Here is a 17,819-nt window from a genome sequence, read left to right on the forward strand (position 1 = left end):
GGGGCGGGGGGGATGCGGGGGATGACAGGGGACAGCAGGGGACAGAGGGGGGTCGGGTGGCAGCAGGGGACAGTGGGGGGGATGCGGGGGGGTCAGGTGATGGCAGGGGAGAGCAGGGGAATGACGGGGACAGCGGGGCGATGACAGTGACAGCAGGGGACAGCGGGGGGACGCAGGGGGGACAGGCGACAGCAGGGGGATAACAGGGACAACAGGGGGATGCAGGGGGGGCAGGGGGACAACAGGGGACAGCAGGGGATGCGGGGGGACGGGATGGCAGGGGACAGCGGGGAGATGATGGGGACAGCAGGGGACAGTGGGGAGATGCAGGGGGATGACGGGGACAGTGGGGGGGACGGGGGACAGCTGGGGACAGCAGGGGGACAGGGGAAGATGGGGGACAGCAGGGGACAGTGGGGAGACGCGGGGGGATGACGGGGACAGTGGGGGGGACGGGGGACGGCTGGGGACAGCAGGGGGACGGGGGAAGATGGGGGACAGCAGGGGACAGTGGGGAGACGCGGGGGGATGACGGGAACAGTGGGGGACAGGGGGGGGGACGGGTGACGGCTGGGGGCAGCAGAAGGATGCGGGAGGATGGGTGACAGCAGGAGACAGTGGGGGGATGCGGGCGGGGGGACGGGTGACAGCAGGGGGATGAAGGGGACAGCGGGGGGGATGCGGGGGGACGGGTGACAGCAGGGGACAGCGGGGGATGAGCAGACAGAAACAGGCCGCCGGCCGGGGTGACGCCGGGCTGGGCCGCACCTGGGGGAGGGACAGAGCGTGGGGGGGGGGGGCGGACGCCGGGGTCCCCCAGTCTCCCCAGTGCCCCCCAGTGTCCCCAACGCCCTCGGCATCTCCAACTCTCCCGGCTCCCCAACGCACCCCGTTTGGGCAACAAGGAACCCCCAGTCCTGTCCCAGTGCTCCCAGTCCCGTCCCAGTGTCCCCAGGTGGGTCCCAGTACACCTAGTTCTATCCCATTGCCCCCCAAGTGACTTCCCAGTGCCCCCAGTCCCATCCCAGCACCCCCAGTCCCATCCCTGGGCCCCCAGTCCTCTCCCAGCCTCCCCAGTCCTGTCCCACTGCTCCCAGTCCCCTCCTGGCACCCCCAGTCCTGTCCCAGCACCCCCAGTCCCATCCCAACATCCCCAGTCCCGTCCCAGTGCTCCCAGTCCTCTCCCAGCCTCCCCAGTCCTGTCCCAGTGCTCCCAGTCCTGTCCCAGCACCCCCAGTCCCATCCTGGCACCCCCAGTCCCATCCCAGCACCCCCAGTCCTGTCCCAGCCTCCCCAGTCCTGTCCCAGCACCCCCAGTCCCATCCCAGTACCCCCAGTCCCCTCCCAGCCTCCCCAGTCCTGTCCCACTGCTCCCAATCCTCTCCTGGCACCCCCAGTCCTGTCCCAGCACCCCCAGTCCCATCCCAACATCCCCAGTCCCGTCCCAGTGCTCCCAGTCCCCTCCCAGCCTCCCCAGTCCTGTCCCAGTACTCCCAGTCCCCTCCCGGCACCCCCCGGGCCCCCCCAGTGCTCCCAGTCCCTCCCCGCCACCCCCCGCACCCTGCAGCACCCGGCGCCGCTTGCAGAATACTAATGGGGCCCGAGTGCCCGGGAGCGCGAGTGTGCGCGACTGTGCATGTGTCTGACTGTGTGCGTGTCGGACTGTGTGTTTGCGTGTGTGCAGGCGGGTGCACGCGTGTCCTCTATGTCCCCCGACCGCAGGCGGGCACAAGCGCATGTCGCCGGGGCTGCCTGCGGGACGCGCCTGTGTCCGCCTGTCCCAGCACGGCGGTGCCAGCGGGTGTTGCGGCGCGCGGAGCCGGTGCCGCGGTGCGGGGTCCCGCGCGTGCGGTTGTGCGTGTCCGGGTGTCGCACCGCCCGGCCCCGCCGCTCACCTGCTCGCGGTCCCCGCCGCTGCCACCGCCGCCACCACCGCCGGGGCGCCCGGACCGCGGCACCGGCACCGGCACCGGCACCGCCCTGGCGCCGCCCCCGGCACCGGGACCCCCCCCGGCACCGCCCCCGGGAACCACCCCCCCCCGGCACCGGGACCCCCGGCACCGCCCCCGGCACCGGGAACCGCCCCCCCCGGGCACCGGGACCCCCCCCCGGCACCGCCCCCGGGAACCACCCCCCCCCCCGACACCACCACCACCGGGACCCCCGGCGCCGCCCCCGGCACCGGGAACCGCCCCCCCGGCACAGGGACCCCCCCCCGGGAACCACCCCCCCCGACACCACCACCGGGACCCCCGACACCGCCCCCGGCACCAGGAACCAACCCCCCCCCCCCAGGCACCGGGACCCCCCCGGGCACCAGAACCCCCGGCACCGCCCCCGGCACCGGGAACCACCCCCCCCCCGCACCGGGACCCGCCCCCCCGACACCCCCAGCCCTGAGACACCCCTGCAGCACTAAGACCCCCCCCAAGCACTCGCTCCAGCCCCTGGCACGGGGATCGAGACCCCCCCCCGGGACTGGATTCCCCCCCCACCCTGGTGTGGGGCCAGCGCGACCCCCCCCCCCAGCATCACAGGCGCACACGCGCACCCCGCGCACCTCACACAGGTCATTAAGATTCACAGCGGATCGCTACAGCCAGACAGACACCCGCAGCCGGCACGCACACAGCCCCTGCGCGTACCCCCCCCCCCGCACACCCGGCTCTGCACACACGCACGCTCCTTGCACACACACACTCACACGCACACACACACGGCTTGCACAGTCCTGCACACAGGCGCACACTGCAGACACCCTCCACCCGGCCTGCACAGGTGGACATCTGCACACACACACACACACGCCCTGCACACACACGTGCTCCTGTACACACACACACACACACACACAGGCAGACGTCTACACGCGTCCCGCACACACACGTGCTCCTGTACACACACACACGCACAGCCTGCACAGGCAGACGTCTACACATGCCCTGCACACACACACGCTCCTGTACACACACACACGCACACACGCACACGCACACACAGAGCCTGCACAGGCAGCCGCCAACACACACACATGTGCCCTGCACACACACATGTGCCTGTAAACACACACACACAGCCGGCACAGGCAGATGTCTGCACATACACATGCACCCTGCACACACACGTGCGCCTGTACACGCACACTCACGGCCTGCACAGGCGGACGTCTGTGCGCACACATACGCTCTGCACGCACAGCTCTGCGCACACACGCGTGCCCCTGTACACACACACGCACGTGCACAGCCTGCACATGTGGATGTCTGTGCACACACACTGCACACACGTGCGCTCCTGTACACACACACGCACACTCACGGCCTGCACAGGCGGACGTCTGTGTGCACACACGCGCTCTGCACACACACGTGTGCTCTTGTACGCACACGTGCACACGCACAGCCTGTACAAGTGGACGCCTGTGCGCACACACGCGTGCTGCTGTACTCGCACACGCAGACCCCCGCGCAGACCCCCTGCGAGCCGGGGGGCCCGCACGGTGCCAGCGCTGCAGCCGGACGCCTGGGTCCCCGGCGGGGGAGCCGTGTTCGCGGGCCCGGCCCGTGTTCACCGCACACCCCAGCCCCCCCGACTCCCCCCCAGACCCCCGACTCACTGCACAGCCCCCAATGCCCCCAGCTCCCCCCCAAATACCCCCAGGCCCCCCCAGCCCCCTAAACACTCCACAGCTCCCCCCAAACAGCCTCTCGATCCCCAAATACCCCCGCACATCCCACAGCTCCCCCAAACACCCCCAGACCCCCAAACACCCCCAGACCCAAATACCCCCAACCCCTTAAACACCCCCTAAAGCCCCTAGGCACCCCAGAGTTCACCCCTAAACACCCCCAGACCCCCCCTAAATACCCCCAGACCTAAATACCACCAACCCCCTAAACCCCCCCAAAGGCTCTAGGTACCCCACAGCTCACCCCTAAACGCCCCCCACGCACCCTACATACCCCCCAGCCCTCCCCATACACACCCCAAATACCCCCAGACACCACCGACCCCACAGCGCAGCCCCCCCCAGATACCACCCTCCCCACCAAGCGGCCCAGATGCCGGGACTCTCGTGGGGGACAGGGGGGAGCCGGACGCCGGGGCCCCTCGTGGCGGGGGGGGAGCCGGACACCAGGGCCCCTCACGTGGGAGCGAGCCAGACGCCGGGTCCCTCGTGTGGGGGGAGCCGGACGCCGGGGCCCCTCGCGTGGGGGGGGGGAGCCGGACGCCAGGGCCCCTCGTGGTGGGGGGAGCCGGACGCCAGGGCCCCTCGTGGGGGGAGGGGGCGGATGCCAGGGCCCTCTCGTGGGAGCGAGCCAGACGCCGGGTCCCTCGCGTGGGGGGAGCCAGACGCCGGGGCCCCTCGGGCGGGGGGAGGGGCAGGCGGACACGAGGGCCCTGGCGGGGGCGGGGCCGGCGGCGGGGCCCTCCCGGGCCGCGGGGCGGGGCCGGGGCCGCGGGGCGGGGCCGAGGCCGGGGCCGCCCCCCCCCGGGTCGGTACCGCCCCCCCCGGCCGGTGCCGCCGCCGCCGCCATGAACCCCTTCAGGTTCTTGGGGGACCTGTCGCACCTGCTGGCGCTGCTCATCCTGCTGCTCAAGGTCTGGCGCTCCCGCTCCTGCGCAGGTACCGCCCGGCCCCCCGGGCCCCCCCCGGGCCCCCCCGGCCATCGGGGGCCGCGCCGCGCGGGGGGGCGCCAGGCCTGCCGCCGGGGGCCGCGGACCCAGCGGGGGGGGGGCAGGAGGCCCCGGGGGGTGTTGGGGGGCAGGAGGCCTGGCTGGGGGGGGGGTGGGAGGGGGCAGGGGGCGGTTATGGGGCCGGGGACCTGGCAGGGGGGGCAGGAGGCCTGGCTGGGGGGGGTGGGAGGTGGCGGGGGGCGGTTATGGGGCCGGGGACCCAGCGGGGGGGGGCAGGAGGCCCCGGGGGGTGTTGGGGGGCAGGAGGCCTGGCTGGGGGCGGGGTGGGAGGGGGCAGGGGGCGGTTATGGGGCCGGGGACCTGACAGGGGGGGCAGAAGGCCTTGCTGGGGGGGGTGGGAGGGGGCAGGGGGCGGTTATGGGGCCGGGGACCCAGCGGGGGGGGGGCAGGAGGCCCCGGGGGGTGTTGGGGGGCAGGAGGCCTGGCTGGGGGGGGTGGGAGGGGGCAGGGGGCGGTTATGGGGCCGGGGACCCAGCGGGGGGGCAGGAGGCCTGGCTGGGGGGGGTGGGAGGTGGTGGGGGGCGGTTATGGGGCCGGGGACCCAGCGAGGGGGGGGCAGGAGGCCCCGAGAGGGTGTTAGGGGGCAGGAGACCTGGCTGGGGGGGGTGGGAGGTGGTGGGGGGCGGTTATGGGGCCGGGGACTGGGGGGGGTGGTGTCGGGGGGCAGGGGACCCGGCTGGGGGGGGTGGGAGGGGGTAGGGACAGCTAGGGGGCAGGGGGAGGCCCTGGGGGCCACCGTGGGGCAGGGGGGGCCGCCGTGGGGCAGGGGGGGGCCGCCCCTGGCCGCCCCCCAGCCCGTCCCCCCCCCCCCGCCCCAGGGATCTCGGGGAAGAGCCAGGCCCTGTTCGCCCTGGTCTTCACCACCCGCTACCTCGACCTGCTCACCAACTTCATCTCCCTCTACAACACCGCCATGAAGGTACCGCCCCACGGCGCCCCACTGCGCCCCCCGGGACCCCCGGCGCCCCACTGCACCCCCCGGGACCCCCGGCAGCCCCACGGCACCCCACTGCACCCCCCGGGACCCCCGGCAGCCCCACCAGGACCCACCGCACCCCGGAGAGCCCCCTGCGTGTCCCAGCCCCACGGCGCCCCGTGGCAGCCCCACCTCGTCCCACAGGGAGCCCACGGCAGCCCCAGGGCGACTCCTGTGTCCCCCCAGCCCCACAGTACTGCAGGCCCCCAATGACCCCGTGTCCCAGCCCCACAGCACCACCCCACGATGACCCCCACGTGCCCCGGCCCCCCGGTGCCCCACAAGCGCTCCCGGAGCCCGCCTGACCCGGCGCCCCCCAGGTGGTGTACATCGCCTGTTCCTACGCCACCGTCTGGCTCATCTACAGCAAGTTCAAGGCCACCTACGACGGCAACCACGACACCTTCCGCGTGGAGTTCCTGCTGGCGCCCGCCGCCCTGCTCGCCTTCCTCGTCAACCACGACTTCACCCCCCTCGAGGTGGGGGCGGCCGCCGGCCCCGGCTGACGCGCGTCCCACCGCCCAGCGGGTCCCCGGCCGGCGCGCGTCCTGCTTCGCGGCGCGTCCCCGTCCCCATCCGGCGCGTCCCGCCCCGCGGCGCGTCCCCATCCGGCACGTCCCGCCCCGCGGCGCGTCCCCGTCCGGCGCGTGTCCCGCTTCGCGGCGCGTCCCCGTCCCCATCCGGCGTGTCCCGCCCCGCGGCGCGTCCCCGTCCGGCGCGTGTCCCGCTTCGCGGCGCGTCCCCGTCCCCATCCGGCGTGTCCCGCCCCGTGGCGCGTCCCTGTCCGGCGCGTGTCCCGCTTCGCGGCGCGTCCCCGTCCGGCGCGTCCCGCCCCGTGGCGCGTCCCCGTCCAGCGCATGTCCCACTGCGCGGCGCATCCCCGTCCCGCGCGTCCCTGTCTGGCACGTGTCCCGCTTCGCGGCGCGTCCCCGTCCCCGTCCCCGTCCGGCGCGTCCCGCCCCATGGCGCGTCCCCGTCCAGCGCATGTCCCACTGCGCAGCACATCCCCGTCCCGCGCGTCCCTGTCTGGCACGTGTCCCGCTTCGCGGCGCGTCCCTGTCCCCATCCGGCGCGTCCAACCCCGTGGCGTGTCCCCGTCCAGCGCATGTCCCACTGCGCGGCGCATCCCCGTCCCGCGCGTCCCTGTCTGGCACGTGTCCCGCTTCGCGGCGCGTCCCCGTCCCCGTCCCCGTCCGGCGCGTCCCGCCCCATGGCGCGTCCCCGTCCAGCGCATGTCCCACTGCGCAGCACATCCCCGTCCCGCGCGTCCCTGTCTGGCACGTGTCCCGCTTCGCGGCGCGTCCCTGTCCCCATCCGGCGCGTCCAACCCCGTGGCGTGTCCCCGTCTGGTGCATCCCGCTTCGTGGCACGTCCACGTCCCCATCCGGCGCGTCCCGCCCCGCGGCGCGTCCCCATCCGGCACGTGTCCTGCTTCACGGCGCGTCCCTGTCCCCATCCGGCGTGCGTCCCGCCCCACGGCGCGTCCCCGTCCCCATCTGGTGCGTCCCACCCCGCGGCACGTCCCCGTCCGGCGCGTGTCCCGCTTCGCAGCGGGTCCCCGTCCCCATCCGGCGCGTCCCCGTCCGGCGCGTGTCCCGCTTCGTGGCGGGTCCCCGTCCCCGTCCGGCGCGTCCCCGTCCGGCGCGTGTCCCGCTTCGCGGCGGCTCCCCGTCCCCGTCCGGCGCGTGTCCCGCTTCGCGGCGGCTCCCCGTCCCCGTCCGGCGCGTCCCGCCCCACCCCAGGTCCCCATCCAGCACGTATCCCACTTTGCGGCAGGTCCCCGTCCCCATCCTGCCTGGCGGCGCGCCTCCGTCCGGCGCGTGTCCCGCCCCGCGGCGGGTCCCCGTCCGGCGCGTCCCTGTCCGGCATGTCCTGCCTCGTGGCCGGTCCCTGTCCCCATCCAGCACGTTTCCGTCCCCGTCTAGCTCAGGCTCCCGGCCCCGTCCGGCGGGTGCCCCCTCTCGCGGCGGGTGCCCATCTGGCTCGCGTTCCCCTTCCCAGCGCGGCCCCCTCCCCGTCCGACACGCGTTAACCCTGGTGGTCGGTCCCCGTCTGGCGCGCGTCCCTCCCCACGGCACGTCCCCAACACGCGTCCCCCCTCGCGGCGGGGCCCCGTGTGGCGCGCGTCTCCCTCCACGGCACGTCCCCGCCGGCGCGCGTCCCCGTCCCCACCCGGTGCCGGCGCGACGCGCTGCCGCCCGCCCCCCAGATCCTGTGGACCTTCTCCATCTACCTGGAGGCGGTGGCCATCCTGCCGCAGCTCTTCCTGGTGAGCAAGACGGGCGAGGCGGAGACCATCACCAGCCACTACCTGTTCGCCCTGGGCCTCTACCGGGCGCTCTACCTGGGCAACTGGCTGTGGCGCTACCACGCCGAGGGCTTCTGCGACCTCATCGCCGTCGTGGCCGGCCTCGTGCAGACCGTGCTCTACTGCGACTTCTTCTACCTGTACATCACCAAAGGTACAGGCCGGCCGCTCGGACGCCTGGGCCCCCGGCGGGCGGGCGCCCGGTAGGCTCCCCGGCGGGGCTGCGGGTCCCCGGTGGGCTCCCCGGGGTGCTGGCGGATCCCCGATAGGCTCCCCAGCAGGGCTGCGGGTCCCCAGCAGGCTCCTCAGGGTGCTGGCGGGTCCCCAGCAGGGTCCCCAGCGGGGCTGCGGGTCCCCAGCAGGGTCCCCGGGGTGCTGGCGGATCCCCAGCAGGGTCCCCGGCGGGGCTGCAGGTCCCCAGCAGGGTCCCCGGCGGGGCTGCAGGTCCCCAGGGGGCTCCTCGGGGCGCTGGCGGGTCCCCGGCGGGGCTGCGGGTCCCCAGCGGGCTCCTCGGGGCGCTGCCAGGTCCCCGATAGGGTCCCCGGTGGGGCTGCGGGTCCCCGGCGGGCTCCTCGGGGCGCTGCCGGGTCCCCAGCGGGCTCCTCGGGGCGCTGGCGGGTCCCCGATAGGGTCCCCGGTGGGGCTGCGGGTCCCCAGCAGGGTCCCCGGTGGGGCTGCGGGTCCCCAGCAGGCTCCTCGGGGCGCTGGCGGGTCCCTGATAGGGTCCCCGGCGGGGCTGGCGGGTCCCCGGCGGGCTCCTCGGGGCGCTGGCGGGTCCCCGGCGGGCTCCTCGGGGCGCTGGCGGGTCCCCGGCGGGCTCCTCGGGGCGCTGGCGGGTCCCCGGCGGGCTCCTCGGGGCGCTGGCGGGTCCCCGGCGGGCTCCCCAGCAGGGCTGCGGATCCCTGGCGGGCTCCTCAGGGTGATGGTGGGATCCCGATAGGCTCCCCGGCGGGGCTGCGGGTCCCCGGCGGGCTCCTCGGGGCGCTGGCGGGTCCCCGATAGGGTCCCCGGCGGGGCTGCAGGTCCCCGGCGGGCTCCTCAGGGTGCTGGTGGGTCCCCGATAGGCTCCCCAGCGGGGCTGCAGGTCCCCAGCGGGCTCCTCGGGGTGCTGGTGGGTCCCCGATAGGCTCCCCAGCGGGGCTGCAGGTCCCCAGCGGGCTCCCCGGGGCGCTGGTGGGTCCCCAGCGGGCTCCTCGGCGGGGCTGCGGGTCCCCAGCGGGCTCCCCGGCGGGCTCCCCGGGGCGCTGGCGGGTCCCCAGGAGAACATGGGAGTCCTCAATAGGGTCCCCAGCTGGCTCCCCAGGGTGGGGGTGGGTCCCCAGGGGGATATGGGGGTCCCTGATAGGGTTCCCAGCAGAATTGTGGGTCCCCAGTGGGATGTGGGAGGCCCCAGGCAGGGTTGGGGGTGCCTGGGGGGGGCTCCCTGGTGGGCTTGTGGGTCTCCAATAGGCTCCCCAGGATGGCGTGGGTCCCCGGTGGGGTCCCCAGGGGGCGGTGGGTCCCCCGGTGGGCCCCCCAGGAGGGCTGCGGGTGCCTGAGCAGGTCGCGGGTCCCAGCCCGGCTCCTCCCTCGCAGTCCTCAAGGGGAAGAAGCTGAGTTTACCTGCGTAGCGCCGGCCCGGGGCCGCCCGCGCGCGGAGGAGGAGGAGGAGGAGGCGGCGAAGGCCTCGGCGCCGGCCTCAGGCGCGTCCCGGCTCCGCCGCGCTCCGCCGCCCGCGCTCTCCTCCGCCGTTTTCCCCTTTTTCACCCCAACGAAGGCCGGGGCGGGGCCTCGCGCCGACACCTCCGCGCCGGCCAGGCGGCCGCCGGCCTTCGCGCCCTCCGGCGAGGGGCTTTTTGCCTTCTGCGGAAAACGAGAGGCCCGGAGGAGCCCGGAGGGCCCGGGCCGCTGAGCGCGCCGGGGGCAGGGGCAGGGTCTGTCTTTCAGTTTTATTCCTTTCTTCGTTCTTTTCTCTTTTTTTTTTTTTTTTTAAAAAGCGGCACAGAGCTCGGAGGGAGCCGGCGCCGCTCTCGTTTTGTACATAACGGGTGGTTGGTTCCTGCATCGCTTTAAATAAACGCGAGGAAACAGAAAAGGGTTTTTTTTTCCCCCTCCCCTTTTTTTGTCCCCCCCCCCGCCCCCAATCGATTAGTGCCTTTTTTTTTGGGAAAACCAACCTTCAATAAAGGAGACTCCGGCTTTGTTCTTCCTGTGCTGCGTCCGCTTGGCTGCGGGGAGGGGGAGAGCCTCCCCCACCTCCCCGCGTGGCGAAGGCGCCGTTTCGGGGTGGGAAAGCCGCTTTTTCTGGGCGAGGCGCAGCTCTGGGCTGGGGTGGGGGCCAGGCGTGGGGGGGGGGGGGCACGAGGCTGGGCCCGGGTTCCCCCCCGTCTCGGGCGCTTCCCGAGGGATCAATCCGCGCGCAGGGAAGCGGCTCGGCCGCCCGGGGCGCCGCCTGCCTCAGTTTCCCCGCTCCTCTCTGCGGGGCGGCGCGCGGCCCCTGCCCAGCCGGGCGCCCGCGGAGGGGCCGGAGAGCGGCAGCGGGGCCGGGACGCGGCTCCGGGACGGGATTTCCACCCCTGGGGCTCCGGCGGGCGCCCGGAGCCGGTCGAGGCCCCCGAAACGCCCCGACTCACGGGAGCAGCCGAGGTCGAGCGGCGGGAGGGCGGCGGCGAGGCCCAGGCAGAGGCCGGCACGTTCCGGGAGCCAGCGACGACCACCGGCAAGAAGAGCTGCGGAGACACGAAGGTGGCGACGTGCGTCAAAGCCACCCCCCGCCCTTCATTAACAACCTAACGAGGCCCCTCACGTTCCCCAATATTGCCCGCAGCAGCACTAACAGCCTGACCCCGTTTCCTACCCCCGGGGGATTTGGGGACAAGGTGCCGCCGCTCGGCTCTGCTCTCCCGCGGCTATAAAAGCACGAGGCAACAGGCAGGACGCGGCAACGCCAGCGACCTCGTTCCGCACCGCCGCCGCGCGCGGCCAGGGATAACGAGCCTCCTTTCATCTGTTAAAACAGCGCCAGACGGTTCCTGCCTGCAGGCAAAGCTCGGCGCGCGTCGCAGCTCGGAGGCGCCGGCGGGTTACGGGCGCCGAGCAAGAGTAATCTGGGGACGGAGCGCGCGGAGCGCCGAGACGGATGCCGGCTCGCCGTGGGAGGCCGGGCCAGCCGCAGGGGAGGCTGCCCGCACCGGGACCGAGCCTGCCGGAGGGATTTAAGGCTTCCACTTTAATTTGGGAGCTGGACGTCGAGGCCCTGGTTGACAGCAGACCGCCCTGGGGCGGCTGGGCCGCGGCCAGCTCCCCACAGGGCTGCTTTTCTCAGCGATCTTTTGTGAGCCTGCGGGCGCTGGCCGCTGTCCTCAGGGCTTTGCAGACCACAGGCTGGAAAAAGAAATGAAAGAAGCGTTCAAAGCCGGCGGGTTTCAGACCTTCCCGCCCTCCTTTCCCCCCGCCAGCTCCGTCTCTCACCCCAGCCAGCATCCGTGCCACGGAGCGAGGAACCGCGCCACCCTCTTCCCCTGGGCCTCCTGCAGGATCGAGCCCCCCTGGCGCCATCTCCTCAGCCCGGGCGGAGGAAACCGGATCTTCGGGGCACTCGGGGGAAGCGACGAGAAAAGGAAGAAGTTAGAGGAGGCCCGAGCGGGTGCTGACAGGGACTCGGGGCCCCTCTCGGCTCCCCAATAACCTCTCGCAGAGCAGGACGCCTGCTGAACCGGCGGATCGAACCGCCCCCTCCCTTTTTTAACCAAACCTCAGGCAAAGGGGAGCGCTGGCGCCATCTTCCCTTCCTCCCCCCCCCCACCCCCGCCAGCCACCGCCATCTTCCCTCACACACAGAGCAGCCGAGGAGCTGCTCGCTGAGGGCTGAGGAGCCGCAGACTCGGCCCCCCTCACTGTGCCGGAGCCCCGGGCTCCCCGGGGAGGGCGGCGGAGGGGCCAGGGGACGCGGTCGCTGCCCCTCGGGGCGCCGCTTCCCCTCACGGCGCCGCTGCCCCTCATGGCGCCTTTCCCGCCTTTTTCCTGAGGGAGCCGCGCGCGCGCGAGGCGGGCGGCGGGTGGTGGTGGGGGGGGGGGCGAAGCGAACGCTGCGCGTGCGCGCGGCGACGCCCCATTGGCCGCGGCGCGGCCCCGCCCCCCCCGGGCGCGCGCGCACGCGCGAACCCTTTCCCGCCCCCCCCGGCGCCGCCGCCGTTGGGGGAGGGGAGGAGGGCGCATGCGCGGGGCGGCGGCGCGCATGCGCAGTGACAATGTCACCGGCGGGCGGCAGGTCAGGGCGGCTCGGAGGGCGGCGGGGCCGGGCCGGGGCTGGCGGGGAGCGTTGCACCGCCTGGCACCCCGCATGGCACCGCCGGGCACTGGCTATTGCACTGCTTGGCACCGGCCATTGCACCGCATTGCACCCCACATTGCACCCCGCATTGCACCGCCTGGCACCGGCCATTGCACCGCATTGCACCCCACATTACACCGCCTGGCACCCCGCACGGCATCGTCTGGCACCCTGCATGGCACTGCATTGCACCCCACATTGCACCACCTGGCACCCCGCATGGCACCGCATTGCACCCCACATTGCACCGCCTGGCACCGGCCATTGCACCACATTGCAGCCCGCATTGCACCCTGCATTGCACCGCCTGGCACCGGCCATTGCACTGCTTGGCACCCCGCATTGCACTGCCTGGCACCGGCCATTGCACCGCATTGCACCCCACATTGCACTGCCTGGCACCGGCCATTGCACCGCATTGCACCCCACATTGCACCGCCGGGCACCGGCCATTGCACTGCTTGGCACCAGCCATTGCACCGCATTGCACCCCACATTGCCCCGCCTGGCACCCCGCATTGCACCCTGCATTGCACCCCGCATTGCACTGCCTGGCACTGGCCATTGCACTGCATTGCACCCTGCGTTGCACCCCGCATTGCACCGCCTGGCACCGGCCATTGCACTGCTTGGCACCCCACATTGCACCGCCTGGCACCCCACATTGCACCACCTGGCACCCCGCATTGCACTGCCTGGCACCCCGCATTGCACTGCTTGGCACCCCGCATTGCACTGCATTGCACCCCACATTGCACCGGCTGGCACCCCGCATTGCACCACCTAGCACCCCACATTGCACCACCTGGCACCCTGCATGGCACTGCATTGCACCCCGCATTGCACCCCGCATTGCACTGCTTGGCACCGGGCATGGCACTGCGTTGCACCACCTGGCACCGGGCATGGCATTGCATTGCACCCCGCATTGCACCACCTGACACCAGCCATTGCACCGCATTGCACCCGGCATGGCACCGCTTAGCACCCTGCATTGCACCCCGCATTGCACCGCCTGGCACCAGGCATTGCACCCCGCGTGGCACCACCTAGCACCAGGCATTGCACCACCTGGCACCGGGCATTGCAACCCACATTGCACCGCCTGGCACCCTGCATTGCACCCCACATCCCTGGCATTGCACCCCGCGTGGCACCGCCTGGCATCGGGCATTGCAACCCACGTTGCACCCTGCCTTGCACTGCCTGGCGCCCCACGTGGTGCTTGCCCTGCCCCTCGCATTGCAGGCCGCGCGCCTCCTGCGTTGCAGCCCGCAGCGCCGCCGCCATCGCACCGCACGGCCCCTGCGTCCCCCGCGTCGCAGCCCGCACCCCGTATTGCAACGAGCGTCGCGCTCGGCATCGCACCGCACGCTTCCTGCGTTGCAGCTGGCGTTGTGCCTCGCGTTGGACTTTGCACCTCCTGCAGCGCACCTCACGTTGCACCGCCTGGCACCCGGCATCGCGCCCTGCATCGCGCCCTGTGTGCCCTGCATTGCACCCAGCATTGCACCTGGCATCGCGCCCTGCATTGCACCCTGCATCGCGCCCTGTGCCCCCTGCATTGCACCAGGCATCGCGCCCTGCATTGCGCCCTGTGCCCCCTGCATTGCACCCGGCATTGCACCCAGCATTGCACCCTGTGCCCCCTGCATTGCACCAGGCATCGCGCCCTGCATTGCTCCCTGTGCCCGCTGTGTTTCACCCTGCATCGCACCCTGTGCACCCTGCGTTTCACTGGACATTGTGCCCTGCATTGTGCTCTGTGCACGCTGCGTTGCACCTGGCATTGCGCCCTGGGCACCCTGGTTGCAGCCAACATCACACCCTGCATTTCGCTGTGCCCCCTGCGTTGCACCCTGGGCACCCTGCATTGCACCCGGCATTGCACCCGGCATTGCAACCGGCATTGCACTGTGCACCCTGCGTTTCGCTCTCCGTTGCATCCTTTGCAGCCTGTGTTTCACCCTGCATCGCGTCCTGCATTGCACCCAGCATTGCACCCTGTGCACCCTGCATTGCACCCTGTGCACCCTGCGTTGCACCCTGCGTCGCACCCTGTGCCCCCTGCGTTGCACCCTGTGCACCCTGCGTTGCACCTGGCATCGTGCCCTGCATTGCTCCCTGTGCACCCTGTGTTTCACCAGGCATTGTGCCTTGCATTTCGCCCTGTGCCCCCTGCATTGTGCCCTGGGCACCCTGCATTGCACCCTGCATTGCACCCTGTGCCCCCTGTGTTGCACCCTGCATTCGCCACCCCCCCGGCATTGCACCCTGCATTGCACTGTGTGCCCTGCGTTTCGCCCTCCGTTGCATCCTTTGCACCCTGCGTTGCACCCGGCGTTGCACCCGACATTGCACCCTGCGTCCCTGCATTGCACCCTGCATTGCACCCTGTGCCCCCTGCGTTTCGCCCTCCGTTGCATCCTTTGCCCCCTGCGTTGCACCCGGCATTGCACCCTGTGCCCCCTGCGTTTCGCCCTCCGCTGCATCCTTTGCCCCCTGCATTGCCCCCTGCGTTGCCCCCTGCGCCCCCCCGGCCCCCTCGCAGCCCGCGGCCCCCGCTGCGCCGGGCGCCGCGGGCCCCGCAGCGGCGGCCCACGCGTGTGCTGAGGCGTGTGCGGGCGCAGGATGCTGGCGGCGGCGCGGGCGCTGGCGGCCCCCCCCGGGCGGCCCCCCCGGCGCGGCACGGCGGCGCTGGCCGCCCGCATGGCCGCCTACCGGGGGCTGCGGCGCCCGCAGGAGCCCCGCGACTGGGCCCGGCTCTTCCGCGACCGCTTCATCCCCTTCCGCAAGGAGCAGCTGCTGCGCGTCCTGCTGGCGGTACGGCCCCCCCCCGGGGACCCCCCTAGCGACCCCCCCGGGGGACCCCCCACTGACCGCCCCAGCGACCCCCCCCGGGGGACCCCCCACTGACCCCCCACTGACCCCCCTAGTGACCCCCCCCGGGGGACCCCCCACTGACCCCCCCCAGTGACCCCCCCGGGGGACCCCCCACTGACCCCCCCTAGTGACCCCCCCGGGGGACCCCCCACTGACCCCCCACTGACCGCCCTAGCGACCCCCCCGGGGGACCCCCCCACTGACCCCCCCAGCGACGCCCCCGGGGGACCCCCCACTGACCCCCCACTGACCCCCCTAGCGACCCCCCCGGGGGACCCCCCACTGACCCCCCACTGACCCCCCTAGTGACCCCCCCGGGGGACCCCCCACTGACCCCCCACTGACCCCCCTAGCGACCCCCCCGGGGGACCCCCCACTGACCCTCCACTGACCCCCCTAGTGACCCCCCGGGGGACCCCCCACTGACCCCCCACTGACCCCCCTAGCGACCCCCCCGGGGGACCCCCCACTGACCCCCCACTGACCCCCATAGTGACCCCCCCGGGGGACCCCCCACTGACCCCCCCCCAGCGACCCCCCCGGGGGACCCCCCACTGACCCTCCACTGACCCCCCTAGTGACCCCCCCCGGGGGACCCCCCACTGACCCCCCCCAGCGACCCCCCCGGGGGACCCCCCACTGACCCTCCACTGACCCCCCTAGTGACCCCCACGGGGGACCCCCCACTGACCCCCCCAGCGACCCCCCCGGGGGACCCCCCACTGACCCCCCACTGACCCCCCCAGCGACCCCCCCGGGGGACCCCCCACTGACCCTCCACTGACCCCCCTAGCGACACCCCCGGGGGACCCCCCACTGACCCCCCACTGACCCCCTAGTGACCCCCCCGGGGACCCCCCCACTGACCCTCCACTGACCCCCCTAGAGACCCCCCCGGGGGACCCCCCCACTGACCCCCCACTGACCCCCCACTGACCCCCTAGTGACCCCCCGGGGACCCCCCCACTGACCCCTCACTGACCCCCATAGTGACCCCCCCCGGGGACTCCCCCACTGACCCCCCCCAGGGTGACCCCCTCCATGGAGATCCCCCAAGACTCCCTCCATGGAGACCCCCATGGCCTCCCGACACCCCCCGACCCCAGGGACCCCTCAGCCCCTGGGGACCCCCTGGCCCTCCCCAACCCTGGGGGACCCCCCCGAGCCCCGGGACCCCCCCGGCACCCCCCAGCCCCTGGGGACCCCCCCAGCCCATGGGGACCCCCGAGCCCCGGGACCCCCCCGGGATCCCCCCCAGCCCCTGGGGACCCCCCCGAGCCCCGGGACCCCCCCGTCACCCCCCAGCCCCTGGGGACCCCCCCAGCCCATGGGGACCCCCCCGAGCCCCGGGACCCCCCCGGGATCCCCCCCAGCCCCTGGGGACCCCCTGAGCCCCGGGACCCCCCCGGCCCCCCCCAGCCCTGGGGACCCCCCCAAGCCCCGGGACCCCCCCGGACCCCCCCAGCCCCTGGGGCCCCCCCAGCCCCGGGGGACCCCCCCGAGCCCCGGGCCCCCCCGGGCCCCCCCGGCCCCCCCCGGACCCCCGACCCGCGGCCCCCCAGGAGTTCCACTCGTCGAGCGAGGAGGAGCGCGCGGCCTTCCTCGCCTTCGCCGCCCGCCTCGACGCCGCCCTCCTGCCCCACTACCACCGCGCCCTGGCCCACATCCAGGTACGGCCCCCACCCCCGAGACCCCCCCGGGGACCCCCCCGAGACCCCCACCGTGGGAACCCCCCGAGACCCCCCCGTTGGGAAACCCCAGTGGGACCCACCCGTGGGAACCCCCTGAAAACCCCCGGTGGACCCCCCCCGGGTGGACCCCCCCCGGGACCCCCCCCGGGAACCCCCCGTGGGAACCCCCCAGTGGGACCCTCCTGTGGGAAACCCCTGTGGAACCCCCCCGTGGGACCACCCCCTGGGACCCCCCCATGGGACCCCCTTGAACCCCCCCCATAGGCCCCTCCAGCCCCCCCCCCCAGCCATCAGGGAGGCTGTGGGTGCCGAGGGCACTGGGCGCGCTGTGGGGCAGCCGTGGGGCATGGGGGAGCCATGGGGCACGGGGGGGGGGCGTGGGGCAGCCGTGGGGCAGCCGCAGACCCCCCCCAGGAGCTGTACGGCCCCATCGACCCCGACCGGGACACGGGGGGCCCCGGGGAGCCGTGGGGCGGGGGGAGGCCGTGGGGCAGGGGGAGGCCGTGGGGCAGCCGTGGGGCAGCCGCAGACCCCCCCCAGGAGCTGTACGGCCCCATCGACCCCGACCGGGACACGGGGGGCCCTGGGGAGCCGTGGGGCAGGGGGAGGCCGTGGGGCAGGGGGAGGCCGTGGGGCGCCGGGGAGGCCGTGGGGCAGCTGTGGGGCAGCCGCAGACCCCCCCCAGGAGCTGTACGGCCCCATCGACCCCGACCGGGACACGGGGGGCCCCGGGGAGCCGTGGGGCGGGGGGGGCCGTGGGGCAGGGGGAGGCCGTGGGGCAGCCGTGGGGCAGCCGCAGACCCCCCCCAGGAGCTGTACGGCCCCATCGACCCCGACCGGGACACGGGGGGCCCCGGGGAGCCGTGGGGCGGGGGAGGCCGTGGGGCAGGGGGAGGCCGTGGGGCAGCCGTGGGGCAGCCGCAGACCCCCCCCAGGAGCTGTACGGCCCCA

At 73.8% G+C, this 17,819-nt stretch overlaps 1 protein-coding gene and 1 long non-coding RNA gene across 3 annotated transcripts; one reads left to right on the top strand and one right to left on the bottom strand.

The window, feature by feature from the left end:
* The first annotated feature begins 4,474 nt into the window (after positions 1-4,474).
* Positions 4,475-10,167, top strand: LOC138064990 (ER lumen protein-retaining receptor 1). The gene is made up of 5 exons (XM_068929237.1): positions 4,475-4,627; positions 5,517-5,617; positions 5,995-6,153; positions 7,884-8,136; positions 9,558-10,167. Exons 1-5 carry the CDS (start codon positions 4,537-4,539, stop codon positions 9,590-9,592), a joined length of 639 nt encoding a protein of 212 aa, XP_068785338.1. The 5' UTR covers positions 4,475-4,536; the 3' UTR covers positions 9,593-10,167.
* Positions 10,168-10,467: 300 nt separating this feature from the next.
* LOC138064991 (uncharacterized) lies at positions 10,468-12,016 on the bottom strand. Of its 2 annotated transcripts, XR_011138185.1 has the most exons (5): positions 11,800-12,016; positions 11,433-11,558; positions 11,153-11,345; positions 10,819-10,968; positions 10,468-10,690 (listed from the first exon to the last, which is right to left on the bottom strand). It is a non-coding gene; the product is annotated as an uncharacterized lncRNA (long non-coding RNA). The 2 variants fall into 2 exon arrangements; XR_011138184.1 differs by having other exon boundaries at positions 10,819-11,345.
* Positions 12,017-17,819: the final 5,803 nt, after the last annotated feature.

The sequence above is a fragment of the Struthio camelus genome, unplaced genomic scaffold (assembly GCF_040807025.1).
Source record: "Struthio camelus isolate bStrCam1 unplaced genomic scaffold, bStrCam1.hap1 HAP1_SCAFFOLD_205, whole genome shotgun sequence".
NCBI classification, from domain to species: Eukaryota; Metazoa; Chordata; class Aves; order Struthioniformes; family Struthionidae; genus Struthio; species Struthio camelus.